The sequence below is a fragment of the Bos indicus genome, chromosome 6 (genome assembly GCF_029378745.1).
Source record: "Bos indicus isolate NIAB-ARS_2022 breed Sahiwal x Tharparkar chromosome 6, NIAB-ARS_B.indTharparkar_mat_pri_1.0, whole genome shotgun sequence".
Lineage (NCBI taxonomy): Eukaryota > Metazoa > Chordata > Mammalia > Artiodactyla > Bovidae > Bos > Bos indicus.
This window is the reverse complement of record NC_091765.1, coordinates 81,561,367-81,588,465: the sequence shown is the minus strand read 5'-3', so window position 1 is coordinate 81,588,465 and position 27,099 is coordinate 81,561,367. Positions and strand designations below refer to the sequence as shown.

Sequence of the window (27,099 nt, the reverse complement as noted above, 5' to 3'; positions counted from 1 at the left end):
TAATAGGATTACTGTAACCATAGGTGCCTGCCACCTTTTAAGTGGCTCTTTAGAGCTGGGTGTATTTCTTTTATTCCTTTTTTTTGGTTGAGATATTTTAATAGTTCTAAAGAAAGCAATAGCCTCAGAAGACTGGGAATATTCCTTAAGACTAATTATTTTGTTAAAGCAAATCCTGTTTTTACTCAAAAATAGCTAAAATTTCACATCTGTCAAATTCTTGTTAATTTCTTGTAAATATGGTTGTGTGTTGAATGTTCCAATACAAGGATTTCAAATAATTTTTCAGTCATCCAGTAAAGTATTTATGTGACACATAACCAAGGCCTTTATATTCTTTTAATCCGTTTTCACTTTGCCATTCCTATGTATTCTCTTTCCTTCCCTTATTCCTCATACCCTACATACCACTTGTAAAATCATCTGCAACTTTTGGCGAGGAACAGTCTTTAAACTTTTTTTAAACATTGATTCAACTTCCATTTGCTATTAATCAGTTTTAAATGATGTATGCCAAATATGCATAGCAGCAATGTATGTTCAATAAGTGTTCTTATCCTACAAAGTAATGTAATTGATTAGATGTCCATTTTTACCATTTTGCTTTTTTTTTTTAATTTTTTAAAATTTTATTTTATTTTTAAACTTTACAATATTGTATTGGTTCTGCCATATATCGAAATGAATCTGCCACAGGCATACATGTGTTCCCCATCCTGAACCCTCCTCCCTCCGCCCTCCCCATACCATCCCTCTGGGTTATCCCAGTGCACCATGGAAAACAAACCAAAAACAACAGCAGCAGTAAAGACGGCTTTTTCACAATAAAGAGGAACAAAAGAAACAAAAAAAAAAGTATCTGATTTATTACCAGTCAATTCTCAAATCATGATTCATTCACAGTAGGTCACAGATGAAAACACAGAAGAAAAAGACCTTAGCTAAGAGTATCATGTTGATGCTTGACAGAGCTTTTGCATCAGCCTGTTTTGCTGGAAGATTGTTTTTCTCTATGAATCAGAGAGATACACATCTCCAGTAAGAATGCCTATAGAGGAGGAGCATAACACAGAAATAAAATTACCTGCAGACATGTGGGTTTCTTCAAACTTAGATATGTTTCTTTCCTCCACTTGATGCCTAAAAAAAAGTAAGGGGCAGGGGCAAGAGGCAAATGAGAGGCAAATAAAATAATTTTTTTGGAAGGAATAAAATAAAAGATTTTACAAAAATCATGTCCTGTGATGAATGGGGAGAAATATTTTAAGTTAGAATGTGATCTAAGGGAGAGTGTCACAGGGCCAGTAAAATGAAATCAGAACTTGAACGGGGCTATATTCTATGTGAGAGGAAGGACTTTGGAAGGACATTAGTGATAGCATATACCGGGATAGATGCTGTGGAAACAGGAGTTAACAGTGATTGAGTAATCATTTGCTATGCAAAAAAGGTACTATCTATTGTAAAACATACTTCTTAATGACAGTCACAGTATAATAGTATACAAAATCTTTGATTTATTTTATGTCTTCTTTTCATCCTTAATATGACTGTTAAATTTCATTTCCTCAAATAAACACTGACCATGACTTCCTCAAGGATATATGTAAAACTAATGGCTATACATAGGCAGCCAATCTACCCTGTAATGAGTTAAGCTGTAATGTGTAGAAGAGTGTCAGATCACTATTATGATCACAGAAGGCAGTACTGCATAATGATCAAGAACATGGGCTATGGATCTATCCACTGATTTTAATTTTGCTTCTGCCATGAAGTACTATGTGCCTTTGCACAAGTTAGTGATAGATTCTGAACCTGAGTTTCCTCACTAATGACATGAGATAAGAATGCCTCATAGTGATGTTGTGAAGGTGACTTGAATTAATACAAGTAACGTTTAAATGGGCATGACACAGAGCAGGTAATTAATAAATACATGGTTATTACTTTTCCATTTATCTCTCTTCCTATGCTCTGAAATTCTCCATATCCATGTCATTACTAATCCATTTTAATTGATATGTTACCCTGTCTACATTGCCTCTTTCTCTGAAACCTAACTACCTTTGCAGTTCCTTCAAAACCTTATTCAAATTCCATCACCACCTCCACAAAATAATTCCTCATCACTTAACCCTGAAATAATCTCTTCTTCTTTTTAACACTGTGCTAATGTAAGGATTTTTGTAAATTTCTGCAGTGTTCCTTACTGGGTCCAAACCTCTTATTCAGATCTTTTATTTATTTTTTTTCTCTCTTGCATATATATTTTTAGCTCCCTGGCTAAAAATATTTGCTCCTTGAAGAAGCAGAAACATCCTAAATATTTATGTTAATCCATTACACTTAAACCTGAACCAATCCATGCCACTTTAGTTAAAACTTTGAGCCTCAATGTCACACGAAAGAAAAAATCATACCTACCTTATATAAATTTTATGCAGATGAAGTTAAGATATGTTTGTGTGTGTGAATAAAATTGAAGATAATTGTATTAGTGAATAAGTATTTATTTTAATCTATTTAAGTAAATGCATCAGATAATAATAGTGTTAGTCACTCAGTTGTGTCCGACTCTTTGTGATCCCATGAACTGTAGTCCACCAGACTCCACTGTCCGTGGAATTCTCCAGGCAAGAATACTGGAGTGGGTTGCTATTCCCTTCCCAGGGGATCTTCCCAACCCAGGGATTGAACCCAGGTCTCCTGCACTGCAGGCAGATTCTTTAACATCTGAGCCATTAGGGAAACCATCAGATAATACTAGACAAGATCCAAAAATTATTAAAACTAATATTCACCTACTTTTATAGACCCTTAATTTATTACAGAACTTGTTTTATGTGAATGGTCCTTGCTGAGACAATAAAAGACAACTAAACTTCTCAAAGTAAGACAAGTGAATTTGTCATATACAATTTTATATGCATTTGAGACCTTTGTTTTTGAAAGCAAATGTCATCATCAACAAATGATCATCTTTAAATTCTGTAAAGTCTAGTTTAAAAAACCAGGACTGTGGTTGAAAATACAGACTTAACATTTCCAATATTCTAATCAAGTATTCTCTTTGATGTTGCTGCCATGAAGCTACACATATGTGTAAAGCAAAATGTAAATATTTAAAATATTTCTTTGTCTTATTTCTTCTATATGAGTTGAAACTGTTTCCCCTTAATAAATGTAGCTCTTGATATTCAACCTAGAAAGTCTTCAACTTGTTTTTAATTTACCATGTTGCAACTCACTTTATTTGTGTCCTTAATTTCATGCTCTCTGATCTGATGCTAATTTATTCAGCAATTATTCTCAACCTGCAACACACAGATAATGAGACATAAGTGCAACTAAATCTTGTGATTTTTCTGATTGAAGCAAAGGTGGGGAGCCTGAAGTAGCACGGCTCAGGGTGGTGCCATCATGAACCTTCTTTCCTGTATTACTACCCCACCTGCTAGAAACATGGGCTCTCATTCAGATTCCTTCTGTGATTTGTTGTTAAACAGGCCACATCATAAACAGATATATATTCTACAGAGGCTTTATGACAAATGATGTAAAAACCCACAGTTCCTGGCTTAATTGACTTATTCACAATGCAAGATGCTTTAATATAATGTACATGGAGCCTGCTTTTACTATTTAAATAGATTCAGGAAACAAAATTTAAGAGGGAAATTATAATTTATCCACTGTAGCATTCTTTGTTCTCAGATTTATTTTTCTCACCCATGGAAATATTATCAAAATTGAATAAATATTTCAATTAAGTCTTAGAATTATTCATAGTTGTGTGTGTGTGTGTGTGTGTGTGAGTTAGTCACTCAGTCATGTCCGACTCCTTGTGATCCCATGAACTGTAGCCTGGCTGTCCATGAAATTCTCCAGGCAAGAATACTGGAGTAGGTTGCCTGCCATTAGGGGATCTTCCTGACCCAGGGGTCAACCCCAGTTACCCACATTGTAGCCAGATTCTGTACTGTCTGAGCCACCAGGGAAGCTAGTTATATTTTAGTTTTCCTGTAAAATTAGTAATTTTAAACAAAATGCTAGAGAACAATGAAAGAAATTTCTCCCTATTTTTCTTTCTGTGTCTGAGGAGATAGCACATTCAATGACAATTAATTGTTTAAATTGTAGGACAATTCTGACTTATTATATAAATTTGTAATTATCTTTCAAATATAGTATTTTCTATCGTATGAAGTCCATTTTATTTTATAGGCCTTTATTATATATTACCCAGGGCTATTCCAACAGTCTTCAAACTAGTCTTGCCATTTTGGTATTTTCCAATGGACATTAGTCCATTTCATACATTTCACAAAATCACTTTCCTCTCCTGCTTCATCACCAGGAGCAAACAAATCAAGCAGAATACATATATTTTGATACTTGATATAATTTGATCATATCTCCATTATACACTATTTCTTTTTCCAGAAATTTCTACCTAGTTCTTGTTCTTCCCCTTGGTGATACTTCATTCAGCCTTAGCATGTCCTCTCCATTTTCCTCAGCTCTACTTGACCTTTAAGATTATTCAAATATGACATTCTCCATGAGACCAGCATGATTTATCTTAATTTTCCCTTCTGTCCTCACTGTCTGCCTTGCATAGAGTAAGCTACTCAATAAAGCATCCGAGCTCTACATGTGTTTTATTTGCTCACCTCCAGGTTGCTAGATCAGGGCTTCCCCAGTGTCTCAGTAAATAAAGAATCCACCTACAATAAAGGAGATGCAGGTTCAGTCCCTGGGTTGGAAAGATACCCTGGAGGAGGAAATGGCAATCCACTCCAGTATTCTTGCCTGAAAAATCCTATGGACAGAGGAGCATGGCAGGCTACAGTCTATAGGGTTGCAAACAGTCGGACAGCTGAGCAACTGAGCACGCATGCACCCGTTTCTAGATCGGTACTCAGCACATGTAGGATTCCATGTATTTGTTGAATGAATGAATTCTCAGCCAGAGACAATCTTACAAATTCTAGTTGCATGTATCTGCTGCCCATTATATCATAGTTATCTCTCTATACATATACTATCCTACTACATGATGAGCTTCTTGAAATTGATATGTGTTTACAGTGTCTCTAGTGTCTGTCATAGGACCAGACACATTAGGTAATCTTAACCCTTTTTTTTTAAAAAGACAGGATTGATTAGGCTTCCCTGATGGCTCAGTGGTAAAAAATCTGTCTGCCAATGCAGGAGACTTGAGTTCAATCCTTGATCTGAGATGATCCCACATGCCACGGGACAACTAAGTCCATGTGGCACAACTACTAATCTGTGCTCTAGAGCCTGGGAGCTAGGCTGAAACTGCACCCTAGAGCATGTCCACAACAAGAGAAGCCATTGAAATGAGAAGCTCATACATCGCAATTAGAGACTAATCCACACTCACTGAAAACTCAACTAGAGAAAAACCTGTGCAGCAACAAATCCCAGCACAACCAAAAATAAATCAATAAAATAAGTTTAAAAAAAATGAATAATATTAAATGACTCAATGACTAAATTGCAGTTATCTAAAAATTTTAAATGAGTTAAAGTGATATAAAGTTTGTATTTTAATTTAAATAACTTTGTTCTATAAAACCATGAGTGTTTTAGGGAAAAAGGTAAAAGGCATACAAAGGAAAGTGCATGAGAATCTTTTCACAAGACCTTGCATATAGCAGTTATAACCACTACACACACATATATTTCAGAGCTAAAGACACACATAGGTTCAAAGTAAAGGATATTGTTGCTGTTTAGCTGCTAAGTCGTGTCTGACTCTTTAGAGACCTCATGGACTGTAGCCCCCCAGGCTCCTCTGTCCATGGAATTTCCCAGGGAGGCATACTGGAGTGGGTTTCCATTTCATTCTCCAGGGGATCTTCCCAATCCAAGGATATAACCACTACTTATCATTAACATTACTTTAAGAATGTGGTATGTTAATGCTTTTTACATATTATCTCCTTTAATGTGCACAACAATGCTATCCTGAAGATAATATTTGTTCTCAACTTACAGATAGGAAAATTTAACCTTAAAGAGGTCAAATACCTTATCTGGTATCATAAATATAACATAGGACAATACCAGATTTAAAAATGATTCTATATGACTCCAAAATCCAAACTCTTAAGCAGTGTACATTACTAACTTCATATATCATTATTCACTACACACGTGACAAGAAACATTTATTTATTCAAAAGGTATTAATTGATCACCTACTAAATGTCTGTTCTTATTAATCAGTAGGATACAGTGGAGATTAAACAAACTGATTTCCTGCCTTTATGGAGCTTACCTTTGAGTTGGAGAGACAGAAACTAATTGAACAAATACATTTACGATACATTAAATGAAAAAAAGTAGCGCTAAATTAGGAGATTATGGATTGTTTCTATTGAGAGTTGTTGGTTTCTATTTTAGAGAAAGATCTGTCTAATAATGAATCTGTCTAATCAATTGATCTGTCTAATCAATTGAAGGTGTCGGCCTTAGAGGTATCTGAGGACAGTGTAGTATAGGAAGAAGGACCTGCAAGGCTTGAATGAAACTTGAATAGAATGCTCAAGAGACCACAGGGCCAATGTTGCTACAATGGAATGAATGAGAGGAGTCTGGTGGAAGCTTAATTTGAAGATGTAATAGGAGCTTAGATGGTCCCTGCAAAGACTGTCTCTTAATCTGAGCTTTGGAGCCAAGATGTGATGGAATCTTATTTCTACCTTAATAGGATTAGTCAGGATGCTGTGTTGAATAAAGATGGTAGAAGTCAGTGTTGAAATGGAAAGAGAGTGAGGAGACTACTGTCATTCACTTCTCATTAGGGTTAGATCAGGGTAGTAATCTAACAAGATGGTGAGTAGTAGTTGAATTCTATAGATGTTTTGAAGGCAATCACAGGAAAGCTTCTTGTGAATTAGATGTGGAATGTGAGATAAAGAGAAGACTTGATGATAATTTTAAATTACTGTTGTCCTGAGTCCCTTAAAGAAAGGAATTGCCATTTATGGGGAAAGCTGCAGGAGGAGCAAGACTGTGGTTGGTAATCAGTAGTTCCATTGTGGACAAGTTACTTTTGAGAGGCTTATAAGTATCCAGTTGTATAAGATTGGACTCTGAAAGTATAAATGAAGATGTTTGCAGTATGAGTATGCTTCGATTTTACATCTTCCGTTTCACAAAAGGAAACAATTCTATGAGCCATTATCAGGATAAACCATGATGGAAATAAACAAATTTAACACTGAAGTAGAATGGATGCCAGACATCTATTATTCTATTACATCTTCAAATTAAGCTCTTTACCAGACTCCTCTCATTCATTCCCTGTCCTTTCATGAATGTTCTTTGCAAGTTCCAAGCCTTGCAGGTTCTTCTTTCTACAACATACTGCCCCCAGATACTTGTTTTGCATTATGACGGCATAGAGAGGTATAATAAATAAACAAAATATTTATTAAATATTTACAAGTGCTGTCTCTGCTGCTGCTGCTGCTAAGTCACTTCAGTCCTGTCTGACTCTGTGCGACCCCATAGACGACAGCCCACCAGGCTCGTCTGTCCCTGGGATTCTCCAGGCAAGAATATTGCAGTGGGTTGCCATTTCCTTCTCCAATGCATGTATGCGTGTTAAGTCACTTCAATCGTGTCTGACTCTGTGCAACCCCATGGACAGCAGCCCACCAGGCTCCTCTGTCCACAGGATTCTCTAGGGAAGAATACTGGAATGGGTTGCCATTTCCTTCTCCAAGTGCTGTCTCTGATAAAAGCTAAATCTTACTCACCAGAAAGATAGATAACTGTAGAAAGAAAGATTTCCTGGCTCAAAGATTGACTATTAGTAAATCAAACCTTGTGATTTAAAGTCAATTTCATTATTAATAAAAGAAAGCTGTCACAATTTTAATTCTTAGATTCCTCAGCTCCTGTAACAAAGTTGATAATCTCTGAGTTCACAAGTAATTATCCACCTTCACTAATGTCAGAGACGTTCTGACTCATTTTTAACTTGATAAATGAGCAGCTAATGAAAAAGTTTATATCAATGTAAACAATCTGAAATAAAAGAGGATATTATGGAAAGCCTGAAATTTCTACTTAATAGAAACATTTAGCTTTTCCATGCTCCTGTTTCAGGTAAGGTATAGAGGTTTTTGATTTTATAATCTTTCCCAAAATTAAAATTGCATAATTTTACAAGTGGAATTAATCTCAGTGCCCTGCTAAGTTCTGATTGCCCCATACGAACTCCTCCCTTCCCACTCCACTTCTTAATAAGCATTATCTATTCCTACTACAAGCACAAAATCCCATTTTCTGGTTGACCATTAATAATTGAATTGTGATATTTGTTATTCCAAGCTTCCCTTGGAATAAAAATAAAAGTAATTTCAAGAAGCTACAAGTATTAATGCAGTAAATGAAATACCAGCCAAATATATAGAATGGCATAGCAAAATAAAACTACAGATATAGAAATATAATAATATACTCAGACATTCAGTCGTGTCCAACTCTTTGCCACCCCATGGATTGTAGCCCACCAGGATCCTCTGTCCATGGGATTTTCCATGCAAGAATACTTGAATGGGTTGCCATTTCCTTCTTCTGAGGATTTTCCCTACCCAAGGATTGAACCTCTGTCTTCTACATTACAGGCAGATTCTTTACCAGCTGCACCACTATAAGCATAGGCTTACTTTTAATTATTTACAAATCTTGTAAAATGTTTCTAAGAGAAACCAAGTGACAGCTGTTTTCCAGTGAATTATGATGTTTCTAAATTAAATGCTCCCTTATTTCCTTAAATGATACATTGTGTTTCCTGATGCACTCCTGGTTTCAGAAAAGCAGGTTAGTATCAATGCAAATAAAAGAATAAGCCTGGATTTAGCTACAACTCTTGTGATGCGGCCTATTTCAGTGTTTCTCAAAATATAATGTGCCTCTGAAGATATTGCTAGAATGCAGAATCTGTTTACATAGATTGGTTTGGGCTCTGAGATTTTGCATTTCTAACAGGCTCTTTCTTGGGTGATAGCTATACCACTTGTCAAGGGCCATGCTCTGAAAAACAAGGGCTAAGTCAACATTCCCCAAAGTTTGTTTAACCTAATTTTGAGATAGCTTATGAAGAGAAACTGCTTTAAAAGAAATGATGTGTTATCTCCTTTCTTGAATTTTGTTGGACATGAGCAACAAAAAAACATCAGTAAGGCAGCAGAAGTTTAGTTTTATTGTGACGAGAGAAACCCACATATCATGATATCTACCCTATTAAAATTTTAGGTGAAGATTACACAGTACAGTTTTGTTCATTGTAAGCACAATGTGGTATGGCTAATTTCTAGAAACTTCTTGTCTCGCATAATTGAAACTACATACCCATGAAACAGAAATCCCCCCTTTCCCTTCCCAAGGCACTGGCAGCCACCATTCTGCTTTATTTTTCTATGGGTTTGAACACTTTAGATTCTTCACATAAGTACTATAGAACCCAAGACCTATCCACTTCACTATTGAACACTGCCAAATGCTTGGAGCATCCATAAGTAATGATTGTTTGTAAGAATATGTTATTTATTGAGAGCAACTGCATTCCCACTGGATCTACCGTTTATGCATGAGCCGGATGGTGTGGCACAGTCATTATTATCAAAATTAATATAACACAAAAGACTATCTTTTAAGTTTTAAAATGAAATGTAAAATAAATTTGGAAATTATAGGCATCATAGTGTGGAGGGAAGGAAAACAGCTTTCATAGGTAGACCTGAATTTGATTCCCAGCTTTGTTTTTTATAACTTGCACTAATCAACTCAGATAATATATTGAATCTTTTTAAGCCACACTTTTCTCTCTTAAAAGAGTCATTTGTAATATCAGTGTTACACAATCTTGATGACAGTTAAAATTAATATCATGACTTGTAAGAAGTGGATGCTCCATAAGTCAATCAACTATAGCTGTTTTATGATTATCAATACAAAATGATAAAATATGACCTAGGCAAATTCCTCGAATAATCTGTTTCTATTACTGCTTAGACTCTGCCTGAACTGGGTCCTTAGTAAATAACATAAAGTAATATAAAAACTCCACTCTCAGATTAAAATCATGTTTTAACATGCTTTATGAGCTCTTTTTATATTGATTTTTTATAATATGCTTTCAAAATTATTGGCAAATCTACTCTTTGTACTTCAACTGGATAATGGAAAATGATTTATACCATTTTATTGAGTTTACAATGGTTAGAGTAAGCCACATTAATTATTACTATGTCATCTTTGCAGGCTAGCAGGAACTGAGACAAAACATAAGCCAAACTAAATATAATTATCATTAAAATGGCTCAAATATAAAAAATAATCGGATGGTTCATGAATTTTCTTATTCTTGTCAACAAAAGAAGGGCATGCTTATTTGCAAATATGCATTTTTATTGCTTTTCCCCATTTTCTGACCGAGAAGGCAATGGCAACCCACTCCAGTACTCTTGCCTGGAGAATCCCATGGACGGTGGAGCCTGGTAGGCTGCAGTCCATGGGGTCGTGAAGAGTCGGACATGACTGAGCGATTTCACTTTCACTTTTAACTTTCATGCATTGGAGGAGGAAATGGCAACCCACTCCAGTGTTCTTGCCTGGAGAATCCCAGGGACAGCGGAGCCTGGTGGGCTGCTGTCTATGGGGTCACACAGAGTTGGACACAACTGAAGTGACTTAGCAGCAGCAGCAGCATTTTCTGAAATATGAGAGGCATTTTAGGTCCCTATCATATTTTTCAAATAACACTTTTGCTATTGAAAATACAACCTACACCGTCATAAATAATGTATCTGACTTTTAAAATTAGGTGATGAACCCCAGAAAAACCTTATAGGATAGAAACCAGGTGCCTAACTCCCTAAAAAAGTAACCATTTTTTTGTTTCCAAATATATACTATTTAATAACAGTAAGGTTTATGATCAGTTCATTCTCTTTAGATTGTGAATTCTTTCATCTAAGCTCAGTGAACTTGGGTTGAATTTAAGGAACAAATTTGCCTAAGAAAGAGATTTTTTACATAAAGATTTATCCAACTCCTGCTCAGGAGACCTTGGGAGAGCCATAATAAATATTTACACTAACCCATAACTGTAAGAAGAGAGTCTAAAAAATTAGAGGATAGATGCAAAGAAGAAATTCTAGAAAAAGAGAACAGAAGGAAACTGAAGTTTGTGTTGTAGTAATATAGGGGTGGTACTGTAATCATAAAAGACTTGGGGTAGAGGAGGTAAAGGTAGATATTGACAAAGTCTTCACTTTGATGGACAAGGCATCTGCTCACATGGTAGGGACTGAGGTGCTGATGAAAGAAAGCTTTGACTACATCCCTTGGATATCTGCTGGAATTCGGTTCTTCTCGCATGGTAGGGACTGAGAGGTGCTGATGAAAGGAAGTTTCAACTATATCCCTTGAATATCTGCTGGAATTCAGTTCTTCCAGTTCCAGTTAAACTCTGACAACACCCTCAGCAGATTTCTGTAAATGAAAGACAAAGAGCTTCACAGGGCAGATTCCTGAAACACAGGCTGATTCCTGAAAACGTAGACCTTTTTCTAGTTTGTTCAGAGCTGGTGTTCAGTAAGTACACACTCTTTGGTGCTAATACATATAATTTTTAAAAATACTTCCATACTGCTTGATAAAAAGCTGAAGACAGGGTTACCTGCATGTCCCTTTTGTATGCCTACTCAGCTTCATCTCTGAGTACTTCTGAATTCCAGAAATCAGACAGATGAAGGAGTGATGTCTCGTATAGCAGGACATTTCAATATTCCAGCATTGTGGCTGGTGGAACTTTGGACATGTAGGTCCCTGTGCCAAAACAGTTATTATTTAGTTCTGGACTTTTGAAAGAAAAGGGGTTTCAACATTAATGATAGTCAGAAATAAGCCCTAGGATATAAAAATGAGACCAAAGGACCCAAAGCAGAATTTGGTCTATTTAGTAGTTTGTCTGAGGTCCATTGAATGGGTGTGGCAGTGCCCTTAAAATGAAGTTAATCTGGGAGCAAAAAACTGACTCATTTGAAAAGACCCTGATGCTGGGAAAGATTGAAGGCAGGAGGAGAAGGGGACGACAGAGGATGAGATGGTTGGATGGCGTCACCGACTCAATGGAGATGAATTTGAGTAGATTCCAGGAGTTGGTGATGGACAGGGAGGCCTGGCGGGCTGTGTTCCATGGGCTCATAAAGAGTCAGTTACGACTGAGCAATTTAAACTAAAGTGAACTGAATCTGGGAGCATATCTCAATTTATGAACTTAGATTACAGTAATCCTAAGGAGAAAAGGCATTTATAATCTTTTTTGTTTGTTTGTTTATTGCCATGGCCATTTACAAATACAACATGAGTCCCTCTTTTTTTTTTTTTCCTGGTATTGTATTTCCAGTCATTTTAAAAATCAGTGTTCCCCAACTCATGTCCTGTAACTTCCTGAATTATAAAAGGAAAATCCAGGCCTCTAGCTGTGTTTGAAGTTGACAAGCTCTTTCATGACAAGATACAGGCTACCTCTTCTTCCTGAAGTCCTTGTCACCTTTTGTTACAATGGTGACACTTTCAAAGTTCAAGTCAAATGACAACTCTAATGCATATTTTCTACATATGGGATGTTTTACGTAACAGGTATACTACAAATATATGATAAATTATTTTAGGCAAACTTTTTTTTATAACTTTTACAAACTTTAAAGAGGAGGAGAGAAATCAATCTGCCTTTATAGTATTACTTGTCACATTCCATTCAAAGAATAATACTGTGAAGTGTTTTAACAGAAGATAATTATCTGAGTAAGAAATTAGACTGAACTATTGGTGGCTCAGTGGTAAAGAAACCGCCTGCAATGCAGGAGAAACATGTTCGATTCCAAGGTCGGGAAGATACCCTGGAGGAGGGCACAGCAACCCACTCCAGTATCGTTGTCTGGAGAATCCCATGGACAGAGGAGCCTTACAGGCCACAGTCCATAGTGTCACAAGAAGTGAGATACGACTAAAGTGACTTAGTACACGCACATACACCATATTATACTAAATAGTGAGTTTTAAGTGACTTTGGAATGAAAACTCCTTTTTCTTCCTAGTTGCTTCTTTTTTGTATGTAATTATCTTTTTATATCTGTTTGCACTTCAAGGTAATGTTGATTGAATAAATTTAAAAGTTCTAATTCTATGACCTGAATGAATCACTTCTCAAGTAAAATACAGGTACCTTTCTGGACAATGCCATTAAGTTAATTATAGTGCATTTCATAATTGATAGGCTTCATTTCCCTTATTGTGGACTTCTCTCATAGCTCACTCGGTAAAGAATCTGCCTGCAATGCAGGAGACCTGGGTTCCATTCCTAGGTTGGGAAGATCCCCTGGAGAAGGAAATGGCAATCCACTGCTATTGCTAAGTCGATTCAGTCTTGTCCGACTCTTTGTGACTCCATGGACTGCAGCCCACCACCAGGCTCCTCTGTCCATGAGACTTTCCAGGGTAGAGTACTGGAGTGGGTTGCCATTTCCTTTTCCAATGCATGAAAGTGAAAAGTGAAAGTGAAGTCGCTCAGTCCTGTCCGACTCTTAGCGACCCCACGGACTGCAGCCTACCAGGGTCCTCTGTCCATGGATTTTCCAGGCAAGAGTACTGGAGTGGGTGCCATTGCCTTCTCCGCTCCAGTACTCTTGCCTAGAAAATCTCATGGACAGAGGAGCCTGGTGGACTACAGTCCATAGCGTCGCAAGAGTTGGACACGACTTAGCGACTAAACCACCACCACCACCATTTCCCTTATTATATAAAAAATTAACCAATAGACATACCATAAGATCTTTTTCCACTTACCTCAGTATAATTTAGCACTAAAATTGTATGTAGTATACATTTACTAAAGAATAAAGGGGCATTTTAAAAAATATAGTGAGGTTAATGTGGAGTGATAAAACTAACAACCTTGTTTTAGGTATTTTTTCATATAGCAAATATTTTTGATCTTATATTTTTCATCTTATATCACAGACATATTACACACAAAATGCCATAATTTTATGAAGGTAAAATGTGATCTATTCTCTTGGTCAAATTACATCTAGCAATGACATTTATGCACAAAGTTGATAAAGTTTATAAAATAATGATATACAGTAAATTTAAATTCTAAGTTATGGGCACATATTGGATAGCAATATGACTTAGGGGATACTCACAATAACTCTGTGAGGCAGGTGCCATTAGTGTCCCCATTTTGGAGGTGAAGAGGTACACAGATGAGAATTGATTTGCTTAAGATCATATGATAGTAGTTGTTTAATCTAGGATATAAAGCCAAGCAGTGTGGCTTCAGAGTCTGTCCAGCTACAGTTTTATATCAGATGTGAAAAGAGGAGGACCTCATCCATCAGAACAAGGATTACAAGAGATGTTTCCAGATAGCAAGAGGAACTAGAACAGGGTTTTGAGGGATGGAAAAATTTGGATTGATAGAGATTGTAGCTATGTGGCCTAGAGGGAAAAAAGAGGTAGCCAAAAGTAAAAGTATTACAAGAATATGGAAATAAATTTGGGAAAATGCAACATATATTCCAGGGATCATCAGTAGGGCTGTTAGACTGGATGAAAGTTTTTATTTAGAACTCTTGAGAAACCTGTATGCAGGTCAGGAAGCAACAGTTAGAACTGGACATGGAACAGCAGACTGGTTCCAAATTGCCAACATCTGATGGATCATCAAAAAAGCAAGAGAGTTCCAGAAAAATATCTATTTCTGCTTTATTGACCATGCCAAAGCCTTTGACTGTGTGGATCACAACAAACTGTGGAAAATTCTGAAAGAGATGGGAATACCAGACCACCTAACCTGCCTCTTGAGAAATCTGCATGCAGGTCAGGAAGCAACAGTTAGAACTGGACATGGAACAACAGACTGGTTCCAAATAGGAAAAGGAGTATGTCAAGGCTGTCTATAGTCACTCTGCTTATTTAACTTATATGCAGAGTACATCATGAGAAATGCTGGGCTGGAGGAAGCACAGGCTGGAATCAAGATTGCTGGGAGAAATATCAATAACCTCAGGTATGCAGATGACACCACCCTTATGACAGAAAGTGAAGAAGAACTAAATCACATCTTGATGAAGGTGAAAGAGGAGAGTGAAAAAGTTGGCTTAAAGCTCAACATTCAGAAAACGAAGGTCATGGCATCCGGTCCCATCACTTTATGGCAAATAGATGGGTAAACAGTGGCTGATTTTATTTTTGTGGCTGCAAAATCACTACAGATGGTGATTGCAGCCATGAAATTAAAAGGCACTCCTTGGAAGGAAAGTTATGACCAATCTAGACAGCATATTGAAAAGCAGAGACATAACTTTTGTCAACAAAGGTCTGTCTAGTCAAGGCTATGGTTTTTCCAGTAGTCATGTATGGATGTGAGAGTTGGACTATAAAGAAAGCTGAGCACCAAAGAATTGATGCTTTTGAACTGTGGTGTTGGAGACAACTCTTGAGAGTCCCTTCGACCGCAAGGAGATCCAACCAGTCCATCCTAAAGGAGATCAGTTCTGGGTGTTCATTGGAAGGACTGATGTTGAAATTGAAACTCCAATACTTTGTCCACCTCATGCAAAGAGCTGCCTCATTTGAAAAGACCCTGATGTTGGGAAATATTGAAGGCAGGAGGAGAAGAGGACAAAAAAGGATGAGATGGTTGGATGGCATCACCAACTCATTGGACATGAGTTTGGGTAAACTCCGGGAGTTGGTGATGGACAGGGAGACTTGGCATGCTGCAGGTCATGGGGTCGCAAAGAGTCGGACACGACTGAGCAACTTAATTAACTTGTGAGAAAGATGAATGTGTTTCCTGGATATTATTATTTGACATTTCATATCATTACCTCTATTAAAATGAAATTCATCCTTAAACTCATTTTCTACACAAATGGACTTTGATATTGAAATTTTTTTCATCTTAAATATCAATCTTTATCATTCTTGTGATACTGTCTTCTCTCTGACCGCATTTAGCATATACTAAGATATCATCATGCCAGGAATTTACTTGCTACTCAAAGAGGACTGTTTATATATATACATATAAAACATTATATATGTATATAATGTTTTATATGTATATATATAAAATTTGCACACAAAAATAAAAACTTCCAGGTAAAGATGGCACTACTGATAAAGAACTTGCCTACCAACTCCGGTGGACACAAAAGATGTAGGTTTGATCCCTGTGTCAGGAAGATCCCTTGGAAGAGGGCATGGCAATCCAGTCCAGTATTCTTGCTTGGAGAATCTCATGGAGAGAGGAGCCTGGTGGGCTATAGCATGCAAAAGCTGGACATGACAAAAGCGACTTAGTATGCATACTTTTCCTAGATAAGACTACAAAATAAAAAAGCAGCAGTTTATACCACTGTGCTCTTTTCAGGTAAACCAGTGATGATTGTGACAGAGTATATGGAAAATGGCTCTTTAGATACATTTTTAAAGGTAAGATTTTATATAAATGCAACCATTGAAAGTGTTATTTATATACTGACTGTGATGTTGAAGGAGAAATAGAAATAGAATATTTCTATTTAAAATTTAAAGCTAAATTTTAAATAGAAATATCTGGAGTCAGGATAATTGTACTACAAAAATTAACTTTGGCTTGAAAATTGGCTTGAAACTTATACAAATGCAAATTACATGTCTCTAGGGTTTTATTTAATGTATGTTAATGTGTCTCCCCCCAAAGAAATAAAGGAGGAAAGGAAGGAAGGTGGATAGGAATGAAGGAAAGGAGAAAAAGAGAATTTTTTATAAGTATTTAACTCTCTGTAAAGTAAGTTAGACAGAGAAATACAAATATTATATGGTATTGCTTATATGTGCAATATAAAAAATGGTATAAATGAGCTTGTTTACAAAACAGAAATAGTGTCACAGATGTAGAAAACAAACTTATGGTCACCAGTGGGGGAAAAGGGAGATACATTTGCAGATTGAAATTGATGATATAGATGCTATTATATATAAAATAGATAACTAATGAATATCTACTGTATAGAAAGAAAACTCTACTCATACTCTGTAATTGCCTATTGGGAAAAGAATCTAAAAAAGGGTAGATATATGTATATGTATAACTGGTTCACTTTACACCTGAAACTAACACAAGATTGTAAATAAATTACAATGAAAAAAAATTTTTAAAGAATATAAGTATTTAAATTTCTCAAAATACGTAATATCAGGCAGAACAGGGAAAATGTCTATAAAATCCGTGAAAATCATATACTAATGAAAGAGTCAAACAGACTCATAACTCCCCTGAGGGCCAGCCACTACTTGTACTTCTGTATTTGAAGAATCATTATGTGATAATAGATGGTAGTCAATGTTGTTAGATCTTTTGGGTTTTAGGAAAATAATTTACTACGCAACTTTCCAAATGTTAAACTTTGGCTACTCATTTTATTAGTAAATAGTATGTGCTGAACAATGTAACATGTTTGCAGGCCTGATTAAACCTGTAGACTGGCAACCTTTCACCCTCAAATGGCAACAGCTGTCATTGATTAGAAAAGTGAAGCAGCAGTGGCATTAGTTACCATCCTAAGAATATGACAGGGGTCCAATGGTAAGGCAAATTTCCCTTCCAGTCTCCTGCCTCTACCAGACTCTGCTGCCAAATTTCTTGTACGTTTATTTATCAGCCCCTTAAGGTCACATCATTCCTTTATTTCAAAATAAGCATCAGTTGAGCCTTATTCGGTGTGTCTACACCAAATCCAGTGCCCGCAAGCCTCCCAGAAATACTAACATTCTCCTGGTCATTGCTCAGTCCCTCCCTCCCTCATCTGCTACTGCAGAATCTCACTTATTTCCTCTGGCCACTTCTTTACCCCAATATGCCTATCCAAACAGCTTCTTTTAAATCACTTCTAAAATATGCAGTGTTAACCCAAGGCAGGCACTAAATTGGAGTGATGAAAACACTCTTCTGATGACTAAGAAAGGAATTACAAAGCAGAAAAGAGCAGCAATACATAAGATTTTGGTCGAGGGTTTTCAAAGCCTTCATCTGCTTTCACTGAGTAGAGGACACTTTGTATACACTTGGTAACTGATACAGTTATCAGGCTTACTGTCTATTGCTTAATTTTTTTCCATTCTCCTTCAGATAGAAATTGCAATATGAATTTGGTAGTAGTATGTATTAATTTAAGGATTGAAGGAAGATCCAGTGATAGGTGTTGCAGGACTAATATTTCTGTATAATCTTTACAGAAAAATGACGGGCAGTTCACTGTGATCCAGCTGGTTGGCATGCTGAGAGGCATCGCTGCAGGAATGAAATACCTTTCTGACATGGGCTACGTGCATAGAGACCTTGCTGCCAGAAACATCTTAATCAACAGTAACCTTGTGTGCAAAGTGTCTGACTTTGGGCTTTCCAGGGTACTGGAAGATGATCCTGAGGCAGCCTACACCACAAGGGTAAGATCTAACAGAATGCCTTCTGAAATACTACGCTGGAGACATTGAATATTTAAAGATTTTAAAAAGAAAAAGAAGTTCCTCCAATATAGGAAGAAAGAGGGAGGAAACAGAGAGGGTGGCTAAAAAAGTCCAAATAATTTCCTTGTTAGATGTCAGAAAATTCAAATATTAAACTTAGATAAGCTAAGTATTCACGTAATGAGTCTTAACTGTTTATTTTTTTTCTACAGATACTGAAAATAAAAAGTTTGGGTTCAGAGTGGATACAACTGATAAAAATCATATACAGTATTAAATGTAAAAGTTAAAGAATGTCCTGTATTAAAAGTAATAAATATATACATATATTAACATATAATATATGTATGCATGTAATATGTGCTCATATTATGTATCTGAATATATTAATATGCTTTGTATGTGAATATATAAACATGTATAGCATTTCAGTCAGTCAGTCAGTTCAGTCGCTCTGTCGTGTCCGACTCTTTGTGACCCCGTGAATCACAGCACACCAGGCCTCCCTGTCCATCACCATCTCCCGGAGTTCACCCAAACTCATGTCCATCGAGTCAGTGATGCCATCCAACCATCTCATCCTCTGTCATCCCCTTCTCCTCCTGCCCCCAATCCCTCCCAGCATCAGGGTCTTTTCCAGTGCGTCAACTTTTCACATGAGGTGGCCAAAGTATTGGAGTTTCAGTTTCAACATCAGTCCTTTAGCATAAACCCTATATATAGGGTTCATGTATATATATATATATATATATATATATATATATATATATACACTTGTTCATGTATAAAACAAGTACGGAAATATCTAAATATCTAAATATAAATATTATATTTAGAATATAAAATTCTAAATATTCATATGATAGGGAATAAAAGAGCTATTCCTTCAGAAAGTTTTGATTTACTGGAAGTATTTTAATGCCTAATTGCTTTTCTTTTATACCATGTAAACTGTTAAGCTGGCTTCTATGGAAAATTGGTCACTAAATCATATTGTCAAAATGAGCATAAATCAACACCCTTTTCCAGCAAAGTAATTGCTTCCTGAATCATTGTAATACAATTGACAGTTCTTTCTGTAGAAAACTCTGGGTAATGATGGAACAGAATTTCCTGGGCAGTCTATGTACTGCATTTCTTGAGTTTTAATGCCTTATAATAAACTAAACTTGTTCTAAATCTTTTGAAGGTCATCAAAACATCCTCAATGTTTAAACGTCTTACGAAGGCAGGAATTTATCATTATATCTTTTTCACTATATATACAATGTTGTTAACTTTTGTTTCAATACAGAATACTTTTGACATCACTTATGCTAAATGTGAACATTTTCTAATTTAATTCAATGTTTTAAAATTACTTGTTTTAGTCTATTTTAGATTATAAGGCTGTTTTTTTTTCATTGTGTTGTGATTTATGGATCATTAGGATTTCACTATGCTGAAGATCAAGAGTAACTTACCTAAGCAAACAAAACTTTCCATTGGTCAGCCTAATAAATCAATAAATTAATTGGTGGGATTTTCCTGTCTTCTAGACCTAATTATTATTGTCATTATTTCTGTTAACTGAAACCTCAAGTAGGGATTCTCTTGGGATTAGAGTTACACTTAATAAACTTGGCCTAAACAAGACTGAGTTTATAGAAAAATCTGTTCCCAGTATGGTTGGTTGGTGTCTTAGTTATTAATAAACGTATAAAGTGAATTTGTCAAGATCTGTGTAAATGTGTTATGCTAGTGGAGAAGGAGGGGGAAGGAAGCCAAAGATGAGGCCCTCAAGATTTACTCCTCGAAATGGGGTATGGTTGCACTTTGTGGAAAATCCATATACTGAGAGATGAGTCAGTGAGGGAACTTCAGATAATACTGATATACGATATGATGGTCAGAGGACCAGGAGAAAACTTCCAGGCTGAAGTTTAAAATAATCGACAAATTGCAGTTTGAAGAGAAATCATAAGGGCTTCCCTGTGGCTCAGAAGGTAAATAATCTGGCTGCCATGCAGACCTGGGTTCAATCCCTGGATCAGGAAGATCCCTTGGAGAATGGCAACCCACTCTAGTATTCTTGCCTGGAGAATTCCATGGACGGAGGAGCGTGGTGGGCTGCTATACCACATGGGGTCGCAACGAGTCAGACGCGACTGAACAACTATTTATGTATACATATATTATTATATATGTTAACACATATATTATTATGTATACATATGTGTATGTATACACATATTATATAATAAATACATATAATAAAATAATAGTAATATAGGCCATCCCAAATGCCACCTAGTTGGCCTAATGATGTGATCTTGCCTGTGAATATTTAATTAACAAAAGTATGTTTCAGGAGAGTCTTCTTAAAGTGGTATTATCATGTTTCTAAGGAGCAAATAATTCAAAATTAGCTTGAATAATTCAAATTAATGTCAACTCACAGAAATTTCAATCATTACATGAAGTTGTTATTTCTTCATATGTCTTGAAGCTTTGGTTCATAAAGAGCAATTTAAGTCCCATTTTTTTTTAGTAGGTAAATTAAATTTTTTTCTTCCTGCAAAACAGGAATACATATTTTAGTTTCTTCCAAGAAAATATTTAAAACCCACATTTTTCTCTCTCTCAGTCTCTATTTTAAGGTGTATTTGCTTATAGATGACATATTTGTTGCATGGATTTTCCTTCTTTGAAAACTTAAGAGAAAAGAGTTTACACTGAAATGGGTGAGATATAAAATTGTCTATTTTGTAAACTAAGAGAAAACTTACCAAATCATAGTTTTTATCATGTAAAAACCCAAACTTGATAACCTTGTGAGTGTTCCCCCATAATCTAATTTTAATAATTTTTAATTTGGTTGACTCTAATTTAGATACGTGCCTTTTACTTTTAAAAATAGTCAGTTTGATCAAATACACACAGAAGTATGACAATAAAAAATAAGAGAAATCAAGTCTAAAATAAATTGCACAGTGTCAGGAGAAAGTATAACCAAGTTTTTTTTTTTTTCTTAATATATCTGATTTTCATGCTTGTCTTATTAACTTTGAAACTTCTCAGGATTGCATTCAGCAATCAAGAATTTCTATTTACAATCCCTATATTAAAGGAAAAAGTGATACTCTGGGAATTTGAGTCCTTTACTTTCTGTTAGCAAGTCATGAAAGTATACCTTATTGATTTGCCTTACTGCCTGCTTTCCCCACTTAAAGTTGCCATCCTGATACTGTAATTGAGATGTGGGTCTTGTATGTGTTCCAGCAGTCAGACAGAATTTAAACTAGAAGGCTTCTGGACAGCCAATTAGTAGTCAGTCTACAAGTGCTTATGGGCTTGAGATATGTGAAAGGAGACTGCATGCTGTCAAACAGATTCACTTAAAAATGCTACATCTCTTTCTACATCTTTTCAGTAAGGCAGAAGTATCCTTAGATACATTTGAAGTATGTGGGCATTTTTTTTATTCTTTTTCAATTTTAGGGAGGCAAAATTCCAATCAGATGGACTGCCCCAGAAGCTATTGCTTTTCGAAAGTTTACTTCTGCGAGTGATGTCTGGAGCTATGGAATCGTGATGTGGGAGGTTGTATCTTATGGAGAAAGACCCTACTGGGAGATGACCAACCAAGATGTAAGTACAAAACTAGTCCCCTTAAAATTTGAAAGGAGATATAGGTCTCTGAGTCATGCGATTTTTATATACACGCACACACACACACAAATATAAGTGTGTATTTGTGTATATATATGTGTATTTCTGAAAATGACAGGTGCTTAAAAAAGTGAAAGGCTCTTTGCTTAACCTCTGGTCTGTTTTGTTGTTATTAAAATCCTTTATACAAAACCTCAAAATAAGTTAGCACAAAGGAAAGCAAGTTATTGTTATATAAAAGCTTAGTCCCTTGCCAGGACAGTTCTAGCTATACTATCATGATGTTTCACTCATTTCATGTCAGTATCATTTTCAAAAATGAAGAAAGAGCCATCAAAGAATGAATACTGACAGGCAAGTTTTTACAACATGTGCCTGATAAAAGGAGCTAATACTCCATATGAAAAGGATGAATGATATTGATTTAACAGTGGATGCTCTTAGAGAATAAAAAGAAATAATCTATGTTTCTTTATATTTAAAAATAGAGGAAGAGTTATATTGTCTGTTTAATTTTGTAAAAAGTAAAAAAAAAAAAGCTGCTTTTTTCCCATATGGAGAAATAATTCAAGCTTAAAATAATAGAATCTTGGAATTAAAGACCCCAAAAAAGAATCTTCTATTCAGGTTCAGAATGATGCTTGACACATGACTCTCTGGTCTTTTCCTTTGTAATTTTCCATTGTGACTATTCAGTACAGCCCTTTCTATTTTGAATCACATTGAAATTTGATATTTTTATTCAAATAAATAATTATAAAAGCTAACATGTATTAAGTCCTTACTGTATCAAAAACAAAAACAATACTCTATGCCTATACTGTTTTAAATGATTTAACAACTAATAGCTCATTACTTCTTTGTAGAAAATAACAGCATAATGAACAAGCTTAGCTCAATAAATCACCATGACGATTTAAAACATTTCTTTTTTCCCCAATTATTTCTTTTGTCCATGCTCTCTAAAGTCTCCCTCTCCTACGCCTTTAGGGATTATTACACAGGTACTGTAACTCTCCAGCTGCATTTTGGTGAATCAGCAGTACCATGCTAGTAATTAAGATTCACTTTCAGATAAAAAAATCCAAGTCCAGTCTAAATCGAAGTCAATCCTACATCCATTTCAAAGTGTATTCTATAACAACAGGGTCAGCCTGACACCAGGTAGGGAGATTGGGAAGGAAGAATTGTCAGATTTTTGCTGTCCTCTCTGTGAGATCCTTGTATTCCAGCTGATATCCGAGAATTCCCATACTTACTGCCTGCTCCCCACCTCACAGCCTCTTATGATGCCTCACACATGTCTGCTTCACCAGAGGACAGCACATTCTTGTTGGTTGTTCTATCAGTGTCCCCTCTTTTAGGTACTATTGCAGGCTGTTCTGGGCTTCCGTGGTAGTTCATCTGGTAAAGAATCCGCCTGAATGCAAGAGAACAGGGTTCAATTCCTGGGTCAGGAAGATCTGCTGGAGAAGGGATAGACTACCCATTCCAGTATTCTTGGCCCAGCTGGTAAAGAATCCTTCTTCAGTGCTGCTCTAACCAGCCTGCCTCCTTCAGATTCCCTAGATGAGAAGTCAAGGTCGCCCTCTGGCTTTCCCAAGAAATATTTAACAGCATTCTTCTTGGATAGCAATAGGAAATTAAGCTGATTGATTCCTGCCTCTCAGCAAGCATACTGCAAGGCAATGATTCTCCCTTTCTTTTTGTCATCTACAATGCTACAACTAGTTTTCTTTGTGTCCTGTTTGGTTGACTTAGTCAAGCAAAGAAGGGATGCTGACTTTTATGTTTCTCTAAATTTGAGAGAAAATATCATCTACTGTCATCAACTTTATGATTTTAGGGCCAGGACTGTGGCCAAAGTGATGAAATCATTGCATGTTTAGCAATCAATCAGAGGGTTATTATCCATTTCCCAGTTAATACACTGGAGAGATTAAATGACTTTCTTTAGGCCACAAAAATATAAGTTATGCCAGAAGTTTCAGCTTGGCTCTCCAAAATTTTATACCTAACCTCCACACTGTTTCCAATTGAATCAGTCTTCTAATTGAATATAAAATATTCAATTCAGTATGTAATAATTACTATGGATTAATCTAGTCTAGACAGAGACCAGACCTATTTTGCTATTTGCTACACTCTCCAGATAAATGTCTAATGCTAACTTGAAACATATGGTTTGGCTTTGGACTTCTCTCAAGGCTCATTTCAATGCCACTGTTTCCTTTAGTCTTTATGAGAGTATTTCATTCTGTCATGCCAACAAGGCTGCTCCCTTCTCTCGAGGAAAACATTTATCCCTATTTGGTGTTATAGCTCCTTCTCACTCTTGAGATATATTTAATTCTGATTTGTCACTTGAAATTATTTTTAGTCCTTCCCAAATATGTCAACATTCGGAAAATTAAGATCATGGCATCCGGTCCCATCACTTCATGGCAAATAGATGGGGAAACAGTGGAAACAGTGTCAGACTTTATTTTTTGGGGCTCCAAAATCACTGCAGATGGTAATTGCAGCCATGAAATTAAAAGACGCTTACTCTTTGGAAGGAAAGTTATGACCAACCTAGACAGCATATTAAAAAGCAGAGAGACATTACTTTGCCAACAAAGGTCCATCTAGTCAAGGCTATGGTTTTTCCAGTGGTCATGTATGGATGTGAGAGTTGGACTATAAAGAAAGCTGAGCAGCAAAGAATTGATGCTTTTGAATTGTGGCATTGGAGAAGACTTGAGAGTCCCTTGGACTGCAAGGAGATCCAACCAATCCATCCTAAAGGAGATCAGTCCTGGCTGTTCATTGGAAGGACTGATGTTGAAGCTGTAACTCCAGTACTTTGGCCACCTGATGCGAAGAGCTAATTCATTTGAAAAGACCCTGATGCTGGGAAAGATTGAGGGCAGGAGGAGAAGGGGATGACAGAGGATGAGATGGTTGGATGGCATCACCGACTCAATGGACATGGATTTGGTTGGCTCCGGGAGTTGGTGATGGGCAGGGAGGCCTGGAGTGCTGTGGTTCATGGGGTCACAAAGAGTAGGACACGACTGAGTGACTGAACTGAACTGAACTGAAATATGTGTATAATATATGTAGCATTATTATTCACATTATTGACCATCATGCCTGACATAGCTTTATCTGTCATAAATATGATAGATCAAAGTAGAATATAATGTTAGGTGAAAGCTCATATGTGTTTCTGTTGATCTGGACTGGGCTTGCTCATGCTTCTGTGGACTGGTTGATATATACTGGTACACCTTGGCTCTGTTCCACATGGCCCTCATCTTCTATCAGAGACCAGCAGGCTAGCCTAGATATGAGCTCATTTGCCATGTGACTGAAGGGTGAGAATAAGCCCAATTGCACTTCAGCCTGCACATTCCATTGTCCAATCCCATAATCAGAGGATCAGTCCAGTTCCCATAATCAGCTCATTGTGAATGGACAATCTAAATTTACATGGAAAAGGACATAGAAACAAAAAGGTGTGAAGGATTGGGAAAAGATATTTTTCCTGTTTTCAGCCATTAGAGAGTCTTGATACTTTTTCAGATAACTTTATTTAAAACTGTTTAGAAGATACAAGGAAGTGCTAATGTAATATTTTCAGAACACAATAAAAATAAAAGCTAATATTTTGGCCTTGGTTGGGTTTTCTAAGAACTTACAGAAAATTACTATACAATTAAAGATCTTTTTAAAATGTCTGCCTTTAATAGAATGTCCAACACATGTCTTGCATTTTCTCAGCAAGTTAAATATTAAGTTTGGTATGCCTCAATTTCTTATCAAAATTTGTATCCAAGAAACATGACAAATCTACTATATTTGAAAACCACGATCACTGAATATTTCTTTTGAAAAATGATTCTCAGAAAGCAAAATAGAAGTACTGATTTGGCAGTTTTAAATGATCTTTTCTATCATCTCTGCATTCTAGATATTGTCTGATTCTAAAAGGGCTTTGCTACCATGAAAATGTTACATTACCAAGACATGCAGAATAATCTAAATCTCTCAGAGGAGCCCTTCTGCTGTGTCAGGGAGACAGAATGCTGCAGTAGGTTTGTTTTGATTTAGGATTGCCTCCATCATCACAGAGAAAAGCCATGACAACATATAATAAAAACCAGCTAAGATGACGAATATGATTTTAGGTAAATATCAGACCATGAACTCTGATTCAAGTTTGGGAAGCTAAGATTATATCCTGTTGTCAGTAGAAGCTTCCTTATTTACAACAAACATTTTAAATGTCAACATTTTTCAGAACTTGAAACAAAATAAGAGGATGTGTGTTGCATTTTTATATTTAGTGACAATCTCTTTTACTCATTGGGAAAGACCCTGATACTGGGAAAGATTGAAGGCAGGAGGAGAAGGGGGTGAAAGAGGATAAGATGGTTGGATGGCCACATGAACTCAATGGACATGAGTTTGAGCAAACTCAGGGAGTTGATGAAGGACAGGGAAGCCTGGAGTGCTGCAATCCATGGGGTTGCAGAGTTGGACATGACTTAGCAACTGAAAAACAAAATGAATACATAGTGTATACTAAGCACATAAGTTATAAAGTGTTTTAAAAACTTATTTAAGCAATACATTTTTTTAAATTTTTAAGTGTTTTTTTTTTTATTTTTAATTAATTATTTTAATTGGAGGATAATTGCCTTAAAATATTGTGATGTTTTTTGCCATACATCAACATGAATCAGCCATGGGTGCACATTTGTCCCACCATCCTGAACCCCTCTCCCACCTCCCTCCCCACCCCAAACTCTGGCTTGTCCCAGGGCACCAGCTTTGTGTGCCCTGCTTCATGCATCAAACTTGCACTGGATCATCTATTTTACATAT

General features: G+C 36.3%; 1 protein-coding gene across 7 annotated transcripts in view; it reads left to right on the top strand.

The window, feature by feature from the left end:
• Positions 1-27,099, top strand: part of EPHA5 (EPH receptor A5) — a 408,082-nt gene that overhangs the window by 356,434 nt on the left and 24,549 nt on the right. For all 7 annotated transcript variants that reach the window (XM_070791518.1, XM_070791523.1, XM_070791516.1 and 4 more), the window contains 3 exons: positions 16,499-16,560; positions 18,346-18,555; positions 22,057-22,206. In XM_070791518.1, coding sequence (XP_070647619.1) covers positions 16,499-16,560; positions 18,346-18,555; positions 22,057-22,206 — 422 coding nt within the window. The remainder of the gene's footprint in view (positions 1-16,498; positions 16,561-18,345; positions 18,556-22,056; positions 22,207-27,099) is intronic.